The sequence below is a fragment of the Vipera berus genome (assembly GCF_964194415.1).
Source record: "Vipera berus genome assembly, chromosome: 2".
NCBI lineage: Eukaryota > Metazoa > Chordata > Lepidosauria > Squamata > Viperidae > Vipera > Vipera berus.
The window spans coordinates 224,032,409-224,052,196 of record NC_138203.1 but is presented as its reverse complement, the minus strand read 5'-3'; the positions used below and the strand labels follow the sequence as shown (position 1 = coordinate 224,052,196).

The following is a 19,788-nucleotide window of genomic DNA, read 5'->3' as shown; positions in this document are numbered from 1 at the left end:
ATGATCTTGATTCTATTCCTCTGTTAATGCAGCCTATCACTGTGTTGGCTTTTTTGGCAGCTGTAGGACACTGCTGGCTCATATTTAAGTCATTGTACACTAGGACTCCGAGATCCCTCTCACAATTACTACTATGGAGCAAGTTACCTCCTATACTATACCTGTACATTTGTTTTTTCTTGCCTAAATGTAGAACCTTACTTTTTTCACCATCGAATTTCATTTTGTTATATAGTGCCCAATATTCAAGTCTGTCAAGATCCTCCTGTATCTTAAGCCTATCTTCTGGAGTATTGGCTATTCCTGCCAGCTTGGTGTCAAATGCAAATTTGATGAGTTCCCCATCTATCCCCTCATCCAAATCATTGATGAAGATGTTGAAGAGCACTGGGCCCAGAACAGAGCCCTGGGGTACCCCACTACTCATTTCCCTCCATGTAAATGCAGTTCCATTGAGGACCACACATTGAGTGTGATTGGTCAGTTGGTCAGTTATGAAATCCATCTGGTGATGTTGCTGTTTAATTACCTGGGGATAAGCCCCATTGCACACAGTGTATTTTCCCCTGTCATATTGATTTGTGAATTTCTAAACCACATGTTAAAAACAAACTGAGACTGAAACATTTAAAAACAGTAATTTATGAACAAACTTAAAATGATCAGGGATATAACTAAATAAACTCTTTGTAAAACCCCTTAGAAAACACAAAACAGCTCAATATGTAGTAGAGTTAGAATTATAGCAGTATAAATAATGCAATACTTACCCTATTTTCATTTGTTCTGAAATTTTATTAAAGTATTTGTTTGCTCAATTTAGAAGGCTGCTGGAGTCAACAATGACTCTGGGTGGACTGAATAATTAAAAGACTAGAGAACAAAATTAAAAAGAGGGAATAAAAGAAATGTCTTTCATGTCAGTGAATTTTATACAACAGCCTTTTAAATGTAAATAACACTGCAACTTCCATGTTGGTCTATCAAGCTGTGAAAGTTATTATACAATTAACTAGAACATCAGGGGCCGGTGCCTTCCAATAAAGAAATGCTGCAGCTTTAACAGTATGGTATTGGCTTCTTATCTCCAATTTCAGATTCTATAAAATGTTCACAGAAAACATGCTCAGGATACAATAGAAACAGCCATTCTCATTAACTGTCAAAGTATTACTGCCATTTGAATATAGAGCTTTGGTTACTATTGTAGATATCAATAGATTTTGTGTATGTATTGCATCCTCTAAAAAAAAACAAAGAAGTCCTTTATGCCACTGGCTGTAAAAACATCTAGTAGCAAGTAATATATTAGGTGTTGTTCTATCATCTAGGAATTCAGCAAAGGGAGACGAAAAGGCTAACCTTACTGCCAAAGTCCTGGAGATGTCTCTGAAATATAAGTTTGTGACTCCTCTGACATCCCTGGTGGTCACAAAGCCAGAAGACAATACTGATAAAGCTGTACTTGCTGACAAGCCACTAGAAGGTACACATACTTACTAACTTTTCTAGTGTTGCCAATAAAAGGCATAAGGGATGTTGTCACACACATGAAATACCTGTACTTACATGTGGAGATAGCCACATAAGCCTGGGAAAGAATGACACTGTTTTAATGATCCAGAAAGCAATGTTTTTATGGGCTGCTATATATTCTGAATTATCTTTTGAAGAATTTGCTCAAACTTACAATATAATATATTTGGTTTTATAGTCCATCTGGGCTATAGGAATCTGAATAGCCATAAGATCACAACAGCGAGCTAGTTTTCTATATTTCTGCCATCTAGTTGTTATTTGTTTTTTGCAGCCTAGACCAAGAAAATCTACAAACCTACATACCCAGCATGCTCCCTTTTGGAATAGGGAGAAGCAAAAGAAAGCAGAAAGCAGAAAAGAAGCAAGAAAATTAAGACATAGTGTAAGGAAAAACAAAGCAAATATAGCTATGTCTAGTTCACCTCAATACCATTTACTATAGCTTTCTATATTCTGATTCTACTAGCCTCATTTTAGGCATAAAAGCCAGCAGTTTAACTTTGGGCCAGTCACTCTCAATCTCTCAGCCCAACCCACCTCACGGTTGTTGTTGTGAAGAAAACAGGAGGAGGAAGGAGCAATGCCATTTTTTGTTATTTATAAAAACAATAAAGGTGGTAGAAAAAAAAATTAAAAATACTAAGTCAATACATCACTTCATATTGTCTTTTGTTCTTTTACATCTTACCCTGCGTTTTTGACAAAATCATCTCTTTCCATCATAGCAGACTCAGGCTTCCCTTTCTTCTTGACCCATTAATTCCTCCTTCAGATATTTGTTTGATGATTTGATCTGCAGTCATTTTTACTACATAGCCAGTCCACTTCAGCTCATTAATCCACATTTTAGCTTCCCGACTCATCATCAGTCCAGAAGCTCAGGCTACCTTTATTCTCAACATTAAATCTCTCCCTTTCTCTTCATCCTCCTCTCCGCCTACCTGCTCTTTGTCATTTCATTCTCTTATATTCCAAATTGCAAGAATCTACTGATCTACACCAAAGATGCTTTTTCATGAGGCAATTGGACTTCCTTGTTTTTCTCTAAAGAAGTCTTGCTTCTCATCCAAGAAGCTTCTTCAGCTCTGACTGGATGGCGGGGAGCTGAAGAAGCTGAAGAAGCCTCTTGGATGAGAAGCGAAATGTCTTCAAAGAAAAACAAGAAAGTCCAGTTGCCTCATGAAAAAGCATCTTTGGGATAACTATGACCTGGATGACTGAGAAGCTCCATAGATTACAGGTCTACAGATCTTGACTACTGTCATCCTTCATGATTTGGGAAATTAAAGATTTAAAATACTATAATATATTTTTAGCAATGTAAAGAAGATATAGCTTAATCATACCCATGCAACATGCAGTTATGTTAAATTTGTACCATATAAAGCTGCACCATATAAAGAAAATTTGTATAAAATGTTTTATAGATGGCACATGACACCAGTGAGACTAGCCCAAATGTTTAAAAATACTACAAATATCTGTTGGAAATGTAATCAAAGACTAGGTATTTATTATCATATATGGTGGTCATGTCCTAAAGCAAAACGGTTTTGGCTTAAGATACATCTATGGTTGGAGAAGATGGTTAAAAAACAAATAGAATTTAAACCAGAATTGTTTCTATTAAGAATGATAGGCCCTAACTATGACAAGGAGAGTGGATACTTAATGTTACATGTATTGACAGCAGCGAGAATTATGTATGCCCAATATTGGAAAAATGAAAAGTTACCGACTGAAGAAGTATTAATCAAGAAAATATTGGATTGTGCAGAAATGGATAGATTAACTTTAGAGATTAAAGAGAAAGAACTTTCAGTTTAGTATAGAACTTGGAACAAATTTTATCAATGGCTAGATAAGCGAGTTAGAGAGAAAGGAATGTGATATGCAATTTTGAATTTATCTGAGTAAGAAAAATACTATACATTGAAAACTTAGTATTGTTTATGATAATCTATTATACCTACCATTGTTATTATTAGCTTTAATACTTTTATTTATATATATTTACCCAGACAATATGCTGTTTGCCAAATATTGAATGTTATTGGGGGAAACCCCAAACCCCATCCCCAACCTTTCCTGTACCCTATCCCAAATTCCCATCCCATTACCCCCCTTTTTAACCCTATAAAAACTAATTTAAAAAAATCAGATTTTTTTTCCATAAATCTTTATAGGATTATAAATCTTAAATGTTCTTGCTGAGCATTTTTGTTTATCAAAGCAGTATTTTATTAATAATGTCATTTTTTGTTTTGCATCTTTCTTATACATTGTTGGAACAGCTGAGGGTAAGTTGGACTTTTATTGAAATTTTTAACTTTATTTTTTTTAAAAAAATAATTCAGGAAAATAACTAAGTTTTACTTGGGGTTCATTGCTGCCAACGGCATAGACCTCAGGGCTCCTCTTTTGTATGTCAAAGCTGGTCATGTGAATGGACAAATATTTGGTTTGGATGATGGATATTTGTAGGAATTGGCTGCATTTATTCGAATGACAAAAGTAAAATTAAAATAAAAAATCTTGCTCTCTTTCTCTATAGTATATTTAGAATGTATTGGAAAAGGTAATTGAGGGAAGTGATTTGAATGCTGGATGTGGCAGATTTTCTGGATATTTTGATCCTTCCAGAATTCATCTGTAGAAATTCCTAATAATAAAATAATACTTCAGAAAAGTGGGGATTTGGGGTTCTTTTCCTTATTCACATTAAAGTAATTCTTTGTGTTCTTTCATTTGCATATATTCAACAACATAAGTGGCAATTCTATATTTTTTGAACTATCTCACTTCATTAAAAAGTAATTGGATAGAATTGTTTCTGTGACATTTCTTCTGTACTGATTGAAAATACTGCTAACTGTAATATTAAAAAAATACAGACATACATTATTTTTCTTGTTTCAGTTTGCATAATAATCAGTCTACTTGTGAAACTGAAAATTTTATTGCTTTTTTAAGTTTGCAATGAAAATGGAGCTTTGCCGTTACACACACTCTGAAATCTCCAGTGAGAAATGGCATGTAAAGAAATGTTGTAAATAAATGGACATAATCACTTATAGTCTCCAAGAGATTTAGTCTCTGTCAGTTTGCCTTTTGATAGCAAGCATTTTAAAGCTATTTAGTGCCATGACCATCTATGGATGCCCTTTTACTCAGGATCTGGCTTCTATCCAGTCATAAATCTAAGTTGTTATTGTGGTCAGTGTAGCTATCTCTGAAGGGGGTTCCTTTCCATTGGGGAAATCTTATAAAAGAACATAACTAAATCTGCATTGACATACTTCAGGAATATCTTCAAGTGGTTGAAATAAGCTGCCTTAATAAAAGCAACTCTCTGAAAAGCAATGCCATTTTTTTTGAGGGAAATGGACTGTCCATGCTCATGACTCCCTGCAGAATATTCTCTTGGAGAAGATCAATTAATTTTCATTTCAAAACTGAAATGAAGTGGGTGGTTTTTCATAAATACTTAGATATACAGGCAACACAGAACTGAACTAATAGGAATGCCTATAGTGACCCATTATAATTTTGGACCAGTTAATTAAAAATCCTTGACAGAAATTCCTTAACCATATCAGTACAGATTTATTGTGTTCTTCTTGTATGACTTTTCTTTATTCGTTGATTGGAATTTCTCAAATGCTAAGTTATTTTATTCATACTGTTTTCCCCTTTCTTTTATTTACTTGACAATGGCAGACATTTTATGAATAAAAAACAGTCGATGAGGGTAGACATTTTGTCTACAGTGGAAAGTGTGGCTGAATGTGTGCAAGGTTTGGATGAAAAAGTGGAAGATCTGACTCAAAAGAATGCTATATTAGAAGTAAAGGTACTGGAGAATGAAGATTTAAGAGACAAAATGGACAGAGAATTGAGTCTTGTTCAGTATTATCAGATGCAGTATGCTGTTAGAATCAGAGGCTTAAAAGAAAATACCAAAGAAGACCTAAAGCAGCTGATTTCTGAGGCTCTGGAAGCAGTATTGGGTCAGCCAGCATCTGAAATAAAGGGATGCATGGATAAAGTCTTTCGTGTAAACTCATGGGTTGCTAGACAGAGAAAGCTACCTAGAGATGTGGTGGTTTATTTTGCAAAAAGAGAAACTAGAGATGAAGTTATTCAAGCCGCCTATGATACTAAAGTAGTGGTTGCTGACCAAGAAGTTTTGGTTTTAAAGGAAATTCCTCCAAAGATTTTAAGGAGAAGGAAGGACTTTGCATTTCTTGTGCAGGAACTTAAGCAACGTGATATAAGGTTCAGATGGGAGATTCCAGTTGGATTGGTGGTGATGCATGAAGGTAAAAGATACCGTCTGGTTACTGTGACACAGGCGCGTGATTTCTACAATAATGTTTTAAAAGCAACCCCACTATCACTTCTGGAAGCTGCAAAGGGATCTGGAGAAGGAAAACCTCAAGAGGCCGAAGATGGACAGACAGAGGAGAACGGTGCTGGAGGGGATCAAATTATAACTTCGTTGGCTGATGCTGGAGAGCAGAGGGTGACGCGTGCTGCTTTAAAATGAGCAAAACAAATAAAAGAACAAGACCAACAGAAGTTTATGGAATTTTCAAAGCGTACTTACAGCGAGGCAGTGGGAGGAGCACGGCCCAAAGGAGACAGAGGGGCTATAAAAGATGTGCTCCAACAGCTTCGGGATGACAAGTATGGCGACTAAATTTCTAACCTGGAACGTTAATGGACTAAATTCGCCTCAGAAGAGAAAGAAAGTTTTTCAATATTTAAAACAATTTAAGATTGATGTTATATGCTTGCAAGAAACGCATATTAGGGCTATGGACCAAAAGTATTTATTGAACTCAAGGTTGGGCACGCAATTTGTCGCCTCTGCAATGAATAAGAAAAACGGAGTGGTTGTCTATGTTAAAAGTGCTTTAACAGCGGACTTAATTGAAGCAGATAAGCATGGAAGATACGTTATGATAGATTTGTTGCTAGAAGGCAAAAAAATGCTTTTAGTTGGACTGTATGCTCCTAATCAACAACAACAACAAGCTGATTTTTTTAGTTTACTTCATACAAAGCTTACTCAGTTGGATTACAAATCGTTTATTTTTATGGGGGACTGGAATGGTGTTTTGGATGTACAGATGGATAAGGCTGGTTTTTTTAAGCGTGTTCCGTGTCATGCCAGATTGCCTAAATCTTTTTTTGAAATGAAGGATGATTTGGAACTGCGAGACATTTGGCGTGACACACACCCGCATGAAAAGGATTATACATTTTTTTCGGATAGACATCAATCTTTTTCCAGGATTGACTTCATTTTGCTGACTAACGACTTTTTTTCTAGGATTAAGAAGGTAAAGATCTGTGCAAGAGCTATTTCTGACCATAGTCCAGTATGGTTAGAGATCAATAAGGACAATAGAGATAGGCGCTCGTGGCGCGTAAATGAGAACTTGTTTAGAAATCAGAAAAATGTGGAAGAAAAATTAATATGAATAAGGATACTTCTATGGACATGGTTTGGGATGCTAGCAAGGCCTATATGAGAGGGGTGTTGATATATATGAATAATAAACACAGACGTACTTTGGAAGCTAGAAGGAAAGAATTGGAGAATGAAATTAAGGAAAAAGAGAAGGCCTTGATTTTGAATCCATTGGATGTGAAGACTAAGGAGGTTATTAAGCTATTAAGAGGACAATTTGATAAGCTAATGGCTGACCAGGTGGCAACCAATTTGCGGTTTGCCAGGCATAATACTTTTTGCAATGCTAATAAGCCAGGTAGATGGCTAGCTTACAGACTAAGGAAAAAGCAAAGGGCTTCTAATATAGACAAAATTGAACATAAGGGAAAGGTTGTGTTTCAACAGGATCTTATTAAGGAAGCCTTTGTGGATTTTTATTCTAAATTATATGCTAAGGCGAAGATTAATGAAAAAGACATTGATGTATATTTGGAGAATGCTAGCATCCCGGTTCTTACGCAAGTACAAAAAGAGGAGATTAATCAATTGATTACAGAAGAAGAAATTCTTACAGCAATTAAGGAGTTGAAGGTGGATAAAGCGCCAGGTACGGATGGTCTGACTGCGGCTTACTACAAAAATTTACAATTAGAGTTGATAAAACCGTTAAAGGAATTGTTCCAGACAATTCAGAGAGGGGGAAAGGTGCCTCCGTCTTGGAGAACTGCTTTTATTTCTTTGATTCCGAAGGAAGACCAAGATGTTACTCAAGTTAAAAACTACAGACCGATATCACTTTTAAATACAGATTACAAGATATTTGCTAAGGTGTTGGCTAATAGATTGATGAGGGTTCTGCAACAGGTGATTCATGGGGATCAAACTGGGTTTATTAGTGGTAGGAAAATGAAAAATAACGTGAGGCATATAGTTGATGTGTTGGAATTTTTGGAAAGGAACAACCAGATCCCTGCGGCGCTAATTTTTTTAGATGCTGAAAAAGCCTTTGATCAATTGAACTGGCAATTTTTGATGAAAGTTTTAGATAAAATGAATTTTGGGGATAAATTTCTGCAACCAATTAGGGCATTATATCAAAAACAAACAGCCCGAATAATAGTTAATAATAGTTTCACAGAAGCATGTAATATTGAGAAGGGTACAAGGCAAGGGTGCCCGTTATCGCCTTTGTTATTTGTGTTAACATTGGAGATATTATTGGTAAAAATACGGAACTCGGAAAGAATTAAGGGTATACAAATTAGAGATCAGGATTATAGATTGAGAGCGTTCGCAGACGATCTGGTTGTTACAGTGACCCAGCCGGAGAGCTCTGTTGTGGACCTGATGGAGATAATAATGCAATATGGGAAGGTTTCTGGATTTAAAGTTAATGTACAAAAAACTAAAATTTTGGCTAAAAACATGACAGCATCGCAAAAGGCCCTTTTAGAAGGGTTAACTGGATTTGAGATTGTTAAAAAGGTCAAATATTTGGGGGTGCTTCTGTCGCCCTCTAATACAAAATTATATAAAAACAACTATGAAAAATTATGGGGGAAAATTCAAAAAGAAATGGAGAGTTGGGAAAAACTGCAATTGTCTTTGTTGGGGCGAATCGCAGCAGTGAAAATGAATGTCCTGCCTAAATTTTTATTTTTATTTCAAATGATACCGGTTCTTAAGAAAGATTCTAATCTGGAGGAATGGCAGCGAGGTATCAACAAATTTGTCTGGGCAGGGAAAAGGCCACGAGTTAAACTTAAGATTATGCAGGATACTCGTAAAAGAGGTGGTCTTAAAATGCCTAATCTTAAATTATATTATGAAGCTGCTGCGTTAGCAGGTATAAGTGATTGGATTAATTTGACACAAGAGAGATTATTAAATCTTGAGGGCCACGATTTGTTGTTTGGCTGGCATGCATATTTGTTGTATGATAAGAAGGTAGATAATGTGTTTAGAGTGCATATTTTAAGACAGGCATTGCTGAGAGTTTGGAAGAAGTATAGATATAAGTTAGACTGTAAGATACCTTTGTGGGCAATTCCAAAACACGCAATAGAAAATATAAATGTTGGTTTTAAACATGATGTGACTACGTATAAGGAGATTTTAAGCTTGGAAAGAAATGTCTGGTGTCTGAAACCATACAGTCTCTTGCGAGATGAGAAGATTGTTCAAACTTGGTTTCAATATATTCAGCTACGGGCCAGGTGGAAAGAAGACCAGAAAACTGGTTTTACAATGACTGATGAAAATCTGATAAAGCAAATTAGAAATCAGGGACCAGCACATATTAAACGGATATATCTTGCATTGATAGAGATTGACTCAGAAACAGAACTTGTTAAGGATTGTATGATAAAATGGGCCCAAAACATCCAAGAAGTTATTACAATGGACACGTGGGAAAAGATTTGGGTGAGGAACGTAAAATTTACACAAGCTCAAAATTTAAGAGAGAACTTCTATAAAATGTTTTATAGATGGCATCTAGATCCTAAAAAGCTTGCAAGTATGTACCCGAATTATCAGCCAAAATGCTGGAGGTGTGGCGATGAAGATGCAACATATTTTCACATATGGTGGACTTGCAAAAAGGTTAAGGCCTTCTGGATAAAAATTTGGTGGAATATGCAGAAGATTTTCAAGCAAAGGATAAAGTTTTGTCCGCAACTTTTTTTGTTGGGAATAATTACAGATGCTACGGTTGTGGACACTAAGTTGATGTTGAATTTAATTACGGCAGCAAGACTCTTAATAGGTCAGTATTGGAAGAAGGAGGAACTGCCGACCATAGAAGAATGGACTTTAAAGGTTTCTGACCTGGCAGAGATGGCAAAGATCTCGGCTTATTTGAAAGATCACTCGCAAGAACGTTATATCATGGAATGGAGAAAATGGATTGAGTATATCCAGAACAAATATAGGACTAAAAAGTTTCATGTAGCATTTGAATAAGTCTTCCTTTTCTTTTTCTTTTTTCTCTTTTTTTTCTATATATACTTAATATTAATAGTGTTTGTATTATCCTATATGAGCCAGAGAGTGATAGATTTTAGAGTTTATGGTTGTTAGCATATGGATGTTTATGATCGGTTTTTTTTTGTTTTTATACCTTGTACTTAGCTCTGGGAAGTCGGGAGGGGGGAGGGGGAGAGGGGTAGGGAGGGAGGGAGAAGGGAGGGGGAGGGGGGACTGTTAAAGATAAAATGTATGTTAAAACTTTTCAATAAAAAAAAACAGTCACATGAAAGTGTAATATAGTGTTGAAGGTTCACTGAAACTGTGAGGTTAAAATAAGGATGAAAATGGAGATAAAAATTCAATACTCCTAAAGTGGTAAAACAAATACAGCTATCCTAATTTCAGTTGTGTAACCCCTTTTCCTTCCCCCCCATGCAGCAGCACCAGCAGTATCTGCTTATCCATCATATAACCCACCAAGCTACAGTCACACGTATACAAGTGGTAAGTTTTGTTTTGATGCATTTTTTTGTAAATAGAAAGTAGGAGATGAAAGATGTTCCTTAGCTTCAAAAGCTTAATATCGAAAGTCTGCTGGTGGACATTTTATATTGTGATTATTTTACCATAAAACACATTAGTAGTATACATGGGTCACATCTGATTTGGAGGTTTAGGACTGTGCTAAAAGAGTAGTGTAGGTAGTAGTAGTAGTAAGTTATATCCTTTTTTGCTTTCTAGTTTTTTCTAACCATGGTTCTCTAACCATGAAATCCAGCAAATAATAATTTAGTTAGCATGGTTGACAATTCTGCCTTGCTAAACCATTTACAGGTAGTGCTCGGTTAGCAATGGCAACTGGGATTGGAACTTCCATCACTAAATGAGGCAATTGTAAAGTGCAACATCATGTGATTGCATTGCTTAGCAACAACAGCAACCCCAGCAATCCCACTGCCATCATTAAGCAAGAATCACAAGTCCTCAAGCGAGTTCCAGGTGACTTGCAAATAGACCCACAGGCAGGTAAGATACAGTGCATAGTGTAACTATAGCAGTCCAAGAATGGCAGCTGCCAGGCTGAGGTGGGGTATGAGCAATTTACTAGAGTGACTGGCAGCCTTCCCTGTCAGTTTCCTCATTGACTTTGCTTGTGGGAAGCCAGCAGAGAAGGTTGCAAAAGGAAAACATATGACCATGGGATACTGCAAACTTTGAAAGCGTGAACCAGTTGTCAAGTGCCCAGATCACAGTCACATGACTGAGGGAGTGCTGTGATGACTGGAACTTCAAAGACCAGTAGTATGTAAGTCTTCTTTTTCAGTGCCATTGTAACTTTGAACAGTCAATGAATGGTTGATAACAAAGAAGTATCTCTATAGTTATGTCATCATCTCATTCCAAAAGTTAATCAACTGGTTCATCAATTATAGCAAACACTGATTAGAAAAATCTAGTATACGGACAAGAGAATTTCCATAAAAAAGGGGATTACTAGATGAATCTAAATCTAAAACTCCACTGCAAACCTTATATGAAAATATTTTCAACAAATATTTGTAGCATACTCGTGTCAGAAACCCCGAGGTGTTTCTGAGTTGAAAAGATTAGTCAGTAACATCACCGTTTCCTGGGGGATGCCCAATTGGGGGCTCCTTTCATGTCCCTGACAGGAGCTGGAATGAAGGATGGGAGCTCATCTTGCCTCACAGCAGCATTGGGTCTTGAACATGGGCATCCTAACCATGTGAACCACTGTGAACCACTGTGCTACCTTCAACATATATTGAGTGGCACGCTAAAAGTATTATCATAGTGAAAGTATTATCATAGTATATGAACCAGATTCATGATATAATTTAGTCAGAACGTTTCACTAAAATGGCTTCAGAATTAAACCTCAAATGTGCAGAGTGAAATCTTAACAAATAGTAATGTCAATTTATAATGTAATCTGTTTAGCATTAGAGTCTCATGTGAATGTAATTCAATTAAAAGCAACATAGCCATTGTGTACTTATAACGGTAAGGTGTACTTAGCCATCTGGGACTTATACAACAAGTAGTGGTTAAAACAAACTACAACTGACTACAACCCCAACCAAATATCTGTCTTCAGACTGCCGTAGGCTGGCTTGGTCACTCAACAGCAAGACACTGGTGAAGTGGGCATAGCAGTGCCTGCATTTTCTGCATCACATGAGAAAAGCACATCTTCCTTCCCCTGTCCTTACCACTTTCTACAGAGGGACAATCAAGAGCATCCTGTCATAATGCATTACTGTGTGGTTTGGAAGCATCACTGCTTCAGACAGGAAGGCGGTGCAGAGAGTGGTGAGGATGGCCGAAAAGATGATTGGCAGTTCCCTCCCTTCTATCCAGCATATAAGCATTGCTGAACAGGGTTGGCAGGATTTTCTGGGACACTACCCATCCTCTTCATGACCTGTTTTCCTTGTTACCTTCTGGGAGGAGGCCTTGTGGTATCTGAAGCAGAACATCCAGATTCAGCCACAGTTTTGTTCCATACAGTATTAACCTTGTGAACTCTCAAGCTTCCTCTTTCTGCTATAGAAATAGCACTTAGACCTATATACCACTTCATAGTGCTTTACAGCCCTCTCTAAGTGGTTTACAGAGTCAGCATGTTGCCCCCAAAAATCTGGGTGCTCATTTTACTGGCTTTGGAAGGTTGGAAGGCTGAGTCAACCTTGAGCCACTCAGAATTGAACTCCTGGAGTGAACAGTGAGTTAGCCTGCAGTATTGCATTCTAAGGGACGCGGTGGCTCAGTGGGTTAGGACGCTGAGCTTGTCGATCAGAAGGTCGGCAGTTTGGTGGGTTGAATCCCGAGTGCCGCGTAAAAGAGTGAGCACCTGTTACTCATCCCAGCTTCTGCCAACCTAGCAGTTTGAAACCACGTAAAAATGCAAGTAGAAAAATAGGGACCACTATGGTAGGAAGGTAACAGCATTCCGTGTGCCTTTGGCGTCTAGCCATGCCGGCCACATGACCACGGAGATGTCCTTGGACAAGCGCTGGCTCTTCAGCTTTGAAACGGAGATGAGCACCGGCCCCTAGAGTCGGAAACGACTAGCACGCATGTGCGGGGGAACCTTTACCTTTACCTTACTGCATTCTAACCACTGTGCCACCATAGCTATGTATTCAAGATGGAATGTGATTAATATTTACATGTATTTGTATATAAGGGTGTAGGTATATACTGTACATATGTTGTATATAGAATGTCCATATGTGTGTTATGTATGTGTACACTTTTGAGAGCAGGCAACTGAATTTCATTTTTAATGTGTGCCAGTGTGCACACGGTAAAAAATGACAATAAAGGTTATCTCTTATCTTTTTTGAATATGTTAATGACATTAATTATAAAAGGGGTGAAATATATCATAAGGCATACGATTCTCATTTGTATGGGATCAAAGATCAAGCAGCCATTTGTCTTTGCAGTTGATGGAGATCCACATTTCATCATAGACATTCCACAAAAAGAAGACCATCTTTGCTTTAACATTTATGAAGATCCAGGGAAAATTTTAAACCTAATCAGGGACCCAAGTACAGGTAAGTTGAAATGATCCTGCCAAGACACAGGTTTTCCATTTCATCTTCTGCCTAAGAATTAACTCAGATATTGTGTATTTATTGATTTAATCAGTTCATATGACCACCAAACTTACAAACTGCAACTTTGGGCAGCTTGCCTAGAATTAAAACAGAAAAATAAGGGCAGGGATGTGTGTGTGTTACAAAATGTAATCATGAGAAAACACAGTGCATCCAAAGCAGTTGCCAATCATGAGCTCTACTGTTACAAAACAGGCTGAATATGGCCTGATGCCTGGAGGAAAGAGCCACGTTTTCACAGCTTTACAAAAGACCAGCAACACGGGCCATCCAAATCTTTAGGGAGGGGGCAGGGTGGAAGATGCCTTTCCATAGAAAGAGTCTGCAACAGAGAAGGAACAGAACTGAGGAGGTCATACTTATTATTATAGTGATTTTGCAGGACATAAAATATATTATTTCATTGCATTAATATACTGCTCAAAAAAAATAAAGGGAACACAAGATAAGACATCCTACTATTAAATACAGTACATTGTGTTGTTTAAGTGTTCCCTTTTTTTGAGCAGTATATATTTCTATAGCTATTGAAAACTGCTTGTATTTATTGTATTTATTTATATAATAAAATCAAATTGCTTTCCATTGAAAGAAACCTAGAAAGGCCTCTCTTCTTCATCCTTTTTTTAAGGCATTACTGTCAATGGACAGCTGATTGGAAATAAGCAGAGCAGGAATGATGTTCAGCCACAGAATAGTTATATTGGTAGACTTGGGATTCTCAGTGAAGAACTGAATTTAAAGCTTGAAGTAACTCCTGAGAAAATCATTCTATACAATGGCACAAAGCAGATGACATTCACGTGGCTGGATGAAGTTACCTTACTACGTCCCACGTAAGATCCTAAATCACTTTTAAAAGTAAAGTGGACTTGTGTCAAGAAACTCAAAGAAGGAAGCTGACCCATCAAAGTATTTTATTTTATTATTAAATTCATGCTTATTATGCTTTTGCAGGCAAGGGCAGTATCATACTCTGATTCCTGTTTTAACCACACAAGAATGTAGAGTGGGTTATGTAAAAGATAACAAGTAACCTGAACTTTAATCATGGTTAAACAGAGATCTGGGGCCTTGGTATCTGAATATGCTTGATAACTGTACTTATTCCATGAGACAATCTCTCTCCCTCTCCCTCCCTCCCTCCCTCCCTCCCTCTCTCCCTCTCTTTATTCCCCCCCATTGAGGACCCACCCCAATCCACGTCTTAGGAAAACAAAAACTCTTGGAGTCAGTTCTAGTCCAAAAGGAATTTTTACTAGGACATGCTTGGTTGTGGAAATACAAGACAGGACTTAGTATTGTTTTACAAATTGAAACTTTAAAAAGGGTTCCCGGTTCAACCCCCCCTTCCCACAACACCATTTGGTCAGCCCCCATCATTTTACTTCGTGTCATCCCTTTTGTGGGAAAACAGGAACTTCGAAACTTTATGGTTATTGCCTTCTTCCTCTACAGATTTAAATGAAAACACAGGCCAGATGCCCTCTTCTCTAACCCTCCCTTTTGTTCCCCCAGTTCAAAAGGTTTCCCTTGGTCTTTGAAATAACCTAAGGCAGGCTGAATCCACATGCGCTCCTCCTTCCTCGGGAGATGGCAGAATCCATGGGGGTGGGATAATGTTTTAAACATACATTTATGAATGTGATATAAATGGATTCTGACAGTAAGTGTGTGTGTGAGAGAGAGTGAAAAACACTGGGAGAAACATAATTTTGCTATATCCCGCTAGAAATAAAGCTTAGAAAGGGACAATAATACTATGGTAGGGATTGGTAGAAAGTGACAACAACAGTACACATAAAAGATTTTAAAACATAAAGCATTCTTCATTTGCAATGTATTAGTATCCCCTTAGAAATAAGCCCCATTGAATTCAATAGAAGCTACTCCAAAACATGTATAGAATCACAGTTATGCTTTTCATTCAGAATTACCCCTTCTAACTCATGTTAATTTCCCCTGTAGTGCTTAGTTGTTCTTTGAGTCTTTGAGAAATACAGTGATATGAAGAGGGCATCCATTCTGGTCCTTTCTGTCTCAGCCCACACTGATCTGAAATCAGGGTACCAGGACTACAGCAGTACATCCCTCACCCCAATGACTGTGATTCCAACAGCTGGTGTTGGCTGTTGGCTTTTGGCTTGATGCTTTAGGATCAAAGGCATACTCTGCCAAGTTGCTAAAAACCTAGGTTGTATTTGACATTCCACAGCGAGGTTGAACCATTCACACTCAGAGAATAAAGCTAGCTTCCAACAGGACAGGAAAAGGGGAAAGAACATTAGCATTAATGATGTTATCTAGTTTGGGTAATGAAATGTCTACAAGAAAACAGCCAAGCTCAGAAAGCACCAAGGACCCCTCATTTCAACCCTGAGCAACAAATATTCTCCTTTGTTGGCTTTATGTCACCTTTTCAGTGCTGTTGTAACTTTGAACGGTCACTAAATGAATTGTTGTAATTTGAAGGCTACCTGCATTAGCATATTTTTTCCTCTGAGCTGTCCACAGAGGGCCTTCTCTGTGGGCGCTCCGGCTTTATGGAACCAGCTGCCGGTCGAGCTCCGGATGGCACCGGACCTTCGCTCCTTCCGACGCGGTCTGAAGACCCATTTATTTGAACAAGCTGGCCTGGCCTGATGGGGGATGTTAGGTTTTTTAATGGGGTTTTTTATATTGTTATTGTCTTTATCTGGGCTATTATTTAATCCTTTTTAATTTTTGTATTCTCTATTTATATGTGCCCTGTTCAACGCCCTGAGTCCTTCGGGAGAAGGGCGGTATATAAATATAATAAAATAAATAAATAAATAAATAAATACTTTTCCATTATTTTTTAAAATAAATAAATAAATCCATCAGTGTATCATTTTTTCCACATCCTCCTATTCTTTTCATTATTTTTCTACTCCTTGAAGTGACTAGGAAGATAATGAAATAATGCACTGATGGACACATTAAAATAACAATATAGCTGAAAAATAGGTAACTGAAGGGGAAAAAATAGTACGTTGAGATTTAAAACTGCTATCTCTATCCAAACTAATATTTTGCTGCATGTAAGCAAAGGTTATAACCATTATGTTACAAATAAGTCTACTGTAAATGTTACTACAGTAGATGTTATCCAGGGAAAGCAGAGAAAAAGCAGTTTTATTTCAAAATTGATTGGTGTCCCTCCGTGTTATGTATGTTTTAATACTTTAAGTTTATACATTTAATTTAGATTTGTATATGGAGATTGATAAGGGAGATGAATCTTCTCATGGGGGGGTTGAAATATCAATCAGAAAAAGTATACAACATGCAAGAACCTTCTTCTGAAAGCTGTTCAGAATTTTTCTTTTCATTTATAATATTTTTAAAATAGAAAATTTGGGCAGGCAGGTTTAGATTAAGTAGTTCTGTAAATCATCGTCAGCTGAAACAAACTGAGCAAGCAGACCTTCAAACCTGTTTATTTTCCCAGCAGGATTGCAGGAAAAGCAGGAAATCTCTATGGTTCTAAACACCTTGCCATTCAGGAATTAACTATTTCCCTGCCTACAAAGTAGTGCTTCTAAAGCAGGCTGAGGAATTCTGAGAGTTGAAGTCCACAAGTCTTAAAGTTGCAAAGTTTGAAGACCCCGGTTCTAAAGTCAGTGCCTATCCTGAATTGCTAAATAAGTAGTTATGATTCAGTTGCCATCTGAATTTCAGATGGGAATTTCAGATCATACATAGCCGGCAACCTCTTGTGGCTAACAGAACTCTGATCTTTCTTCAACAGCTAAAACTGCCTAAATTCCACTTTGTTTGCCTGCTGACCTCTTTGTCAGGACCCACCTCAATCCACATCTTAGGAAATAAGAACTCTTGGATGCAAGTTTAGTCCAAAAGGAAAATGTTTAATAGGATGGAATCGATTGTGGCAATACAAGACGGAATCTAACAAAGTTACATTTCAATCCTATATAAAGCATTCCCATTTCAGCCCCCTCCCCTCATCCATTTGGTCAGGCTCCCATCATTTACTTAGGAGTCAGGCCCTTCCGTGGGAAAGGGAACTCTCCTTGTTTTTATTGTTATTGCTTCTTCCTTTTCAGTTGTAAATGAAGATGCGATCCAGATTTGTCTCTCCCCCTCCCTCCCCCAGTTCAAACGTTTCCCTGTTGTTTGAAGATCGCCTTAAGTAACCATCCTCTCCCCCCCCCTCGGAGAGATGGCAGAATCCCCAGAATAAGCACAATGTTCTACCTATACATTTATGAAATGTGATATAAATGGATTCTGACACTCTTCTTTATCTCATCAACACTAACTCATTTTAGCTGCAGTAAAAGAGAATATCTATAGTTTAGGATTGAATTACGGAATCTTTGGTGCTCTCTGAGCCTGGTTGTTTGCAGAAATTTCTTTATCCAGCTAAATAATATCATGAATGCCAGTGATTTGCTCATATAGAGCTCAATCACATTTATGCACCAGTCAAAAGAAACAATAAGTATCTAGAAAGGAAATAAAAATATTACAGCAACATTCAGATAAGCAGGGATCAGCACCAGACAATCAATATCCTAATCAAGGAACTACCAAGGAGAAAACCACTCCCTCACTAACACTGGCAGGGTAAACTACAGTATATCTAAACTGGGAGCAACCCCACATTCCCTTGCAACTATGATGCTGTCTAGTTGGGCAGTGAAATATCCTCAAGCAAACAATCAAGCTCAGAGGACACCAAGTGCTCCTTTCAGTTCCTTAGCCCATCTCAGCTTCCTTCCCCTTTTCATCAGACAAGCTCTCTCTCTCCCTCTCTCTCTCTGTGTGTGTGTGTGTGTGTGTGTATGCGTGTGCGTGTGTGTCTGTTTATATATACTTTATCTGCTTGTTTGTTTAGTCTCTCAATAAACAATACTCACAATACAGTATTTTAAGGAGGTGAGCATATGATGAAAACAAAAACAGAAATATAGTAAAGAAACTCAAACCAGATCCAATAAGATTTGTTTTTGGACCACCCATCACCCTCATAGAGACAATCACTAAAACACTCTAGTTCTAATACAAGGACTGGAACCAAACACGAGACTCACATATCCCTCTGACCCCAAAAGCCTGCAGAAACAAGGTCTTTCATGCCTTAGGAAAGGCCAAAAGGTCAAGGATCTCAGGGAGGATGCAGTTTGTTCTGGGCTATTTTTCCCCCAAAGATTTCATTACCTCCAGGCATAGTTTATATATCTGAGAGGCCATGTGTCAGGATAGCAGACAGAGTTTACAAGCTCCATTTTGTTATATTGATACAAATGTGTACACAAACACAGACTTCTAAAAATATGAATGACTAGGAAGGCCTGTCACAGGAAGGAAAGGACTTTGCAATTTCCCCCCCAGAAGCAGAATGTTGAAAGAGCACATCAGCAGGTGAATTGTTGAGGGAGACGATATGGCAGCCTGTAGTCTTGACAGGTTTTTCTTAAGATGGTTTAGAGCCAAACTAGCATGAATACAGGGTAAAAACTTACAGGTAGAGTACAGAGAGGTCCTCTGTAATTTAGAGAGATCACATTAAAATCTGACGTCCTAGGGAATATCTCTAAATTTCATAGGATTTTTTCTGCCTTCTGTCCATACAGAAGAGTTTGGAAAAGCTTTGCAACGCTTGGAGTTTCTTCGTGGTAGTGTGGGTAAATTGAAACCAGTACCTATTCTTGTCTCAATGATAAAAATGGCTTGGGTTGCCTGCTTACACTACTTTGAAACCATTGCATTGACCTGCTTCTATCATATTTTCTCATCCAAACTAGTCTGACCTTTAAAATCATCCGAAAGAAGAGTTTGGAAGTATCTGTGGGAGAAGGAGCAACATTTGTAATAGTTTTACATCGAGCTTGGCGGAGAAATCCAAAGCATGGAGATTTTCTTGGGTTGTACACTCTGGATAGCCACAGACTATCTGAACACACCCATGGTCTGTTAGGTAGGAATTTGTGCAACATTTTTGATGTGCAGAACTTAAAAGGAACTGTTCATTCTATTTAAATCTGAAAGGCTCTGATAATTGAAGTTTCCTTCCATAAAATATTGTGCTCACAAAGATGAAAAGTAGCAAGCAACTGTTTTATTATCAATATACAAGAAGACGTCTTGGATTTCTGGATGAAATATAATTATTTTTTCTTT

At 37.6% G+C, this 19,788-nt stretch overlaps 1 protein-coding gene across 1 annotated transcript in view; it reads left to right on the top strand.

Annotated features, from left to right (window-relative positions):
• LOC308662912 (inter-alpha-trypsin inhibitor heavy chain H3-like) overlaps window positions 1–19,788 on the top strand; it is a gene marked incomplete at both ends in the record, with an annotated part of 40,129 nt that overhangs the window by 18,725 nt on the left and 1,616 nt on the right. The window contains 4 exons of the mRNA XM_081319056.1: window positions 1,332–1,486; window positions 13,369–13,557; window positions 14,252–14,456; window positions 19,413–19,585. Of these exons, the coding sequence (XP_081175182.1) occupies window positions 1,332–1,486; window positions 13,369–13,557; window positions 14,252–14,456; window positions 19,413–19,585 (722 nt within the window). The remainder of the gene's footprint in view (window positions 1–1,331; window positions 1,487–13,368; window positions 13,558–14,251; window positions 14,457–19,412; window positions 19,586–19,788) is intronic.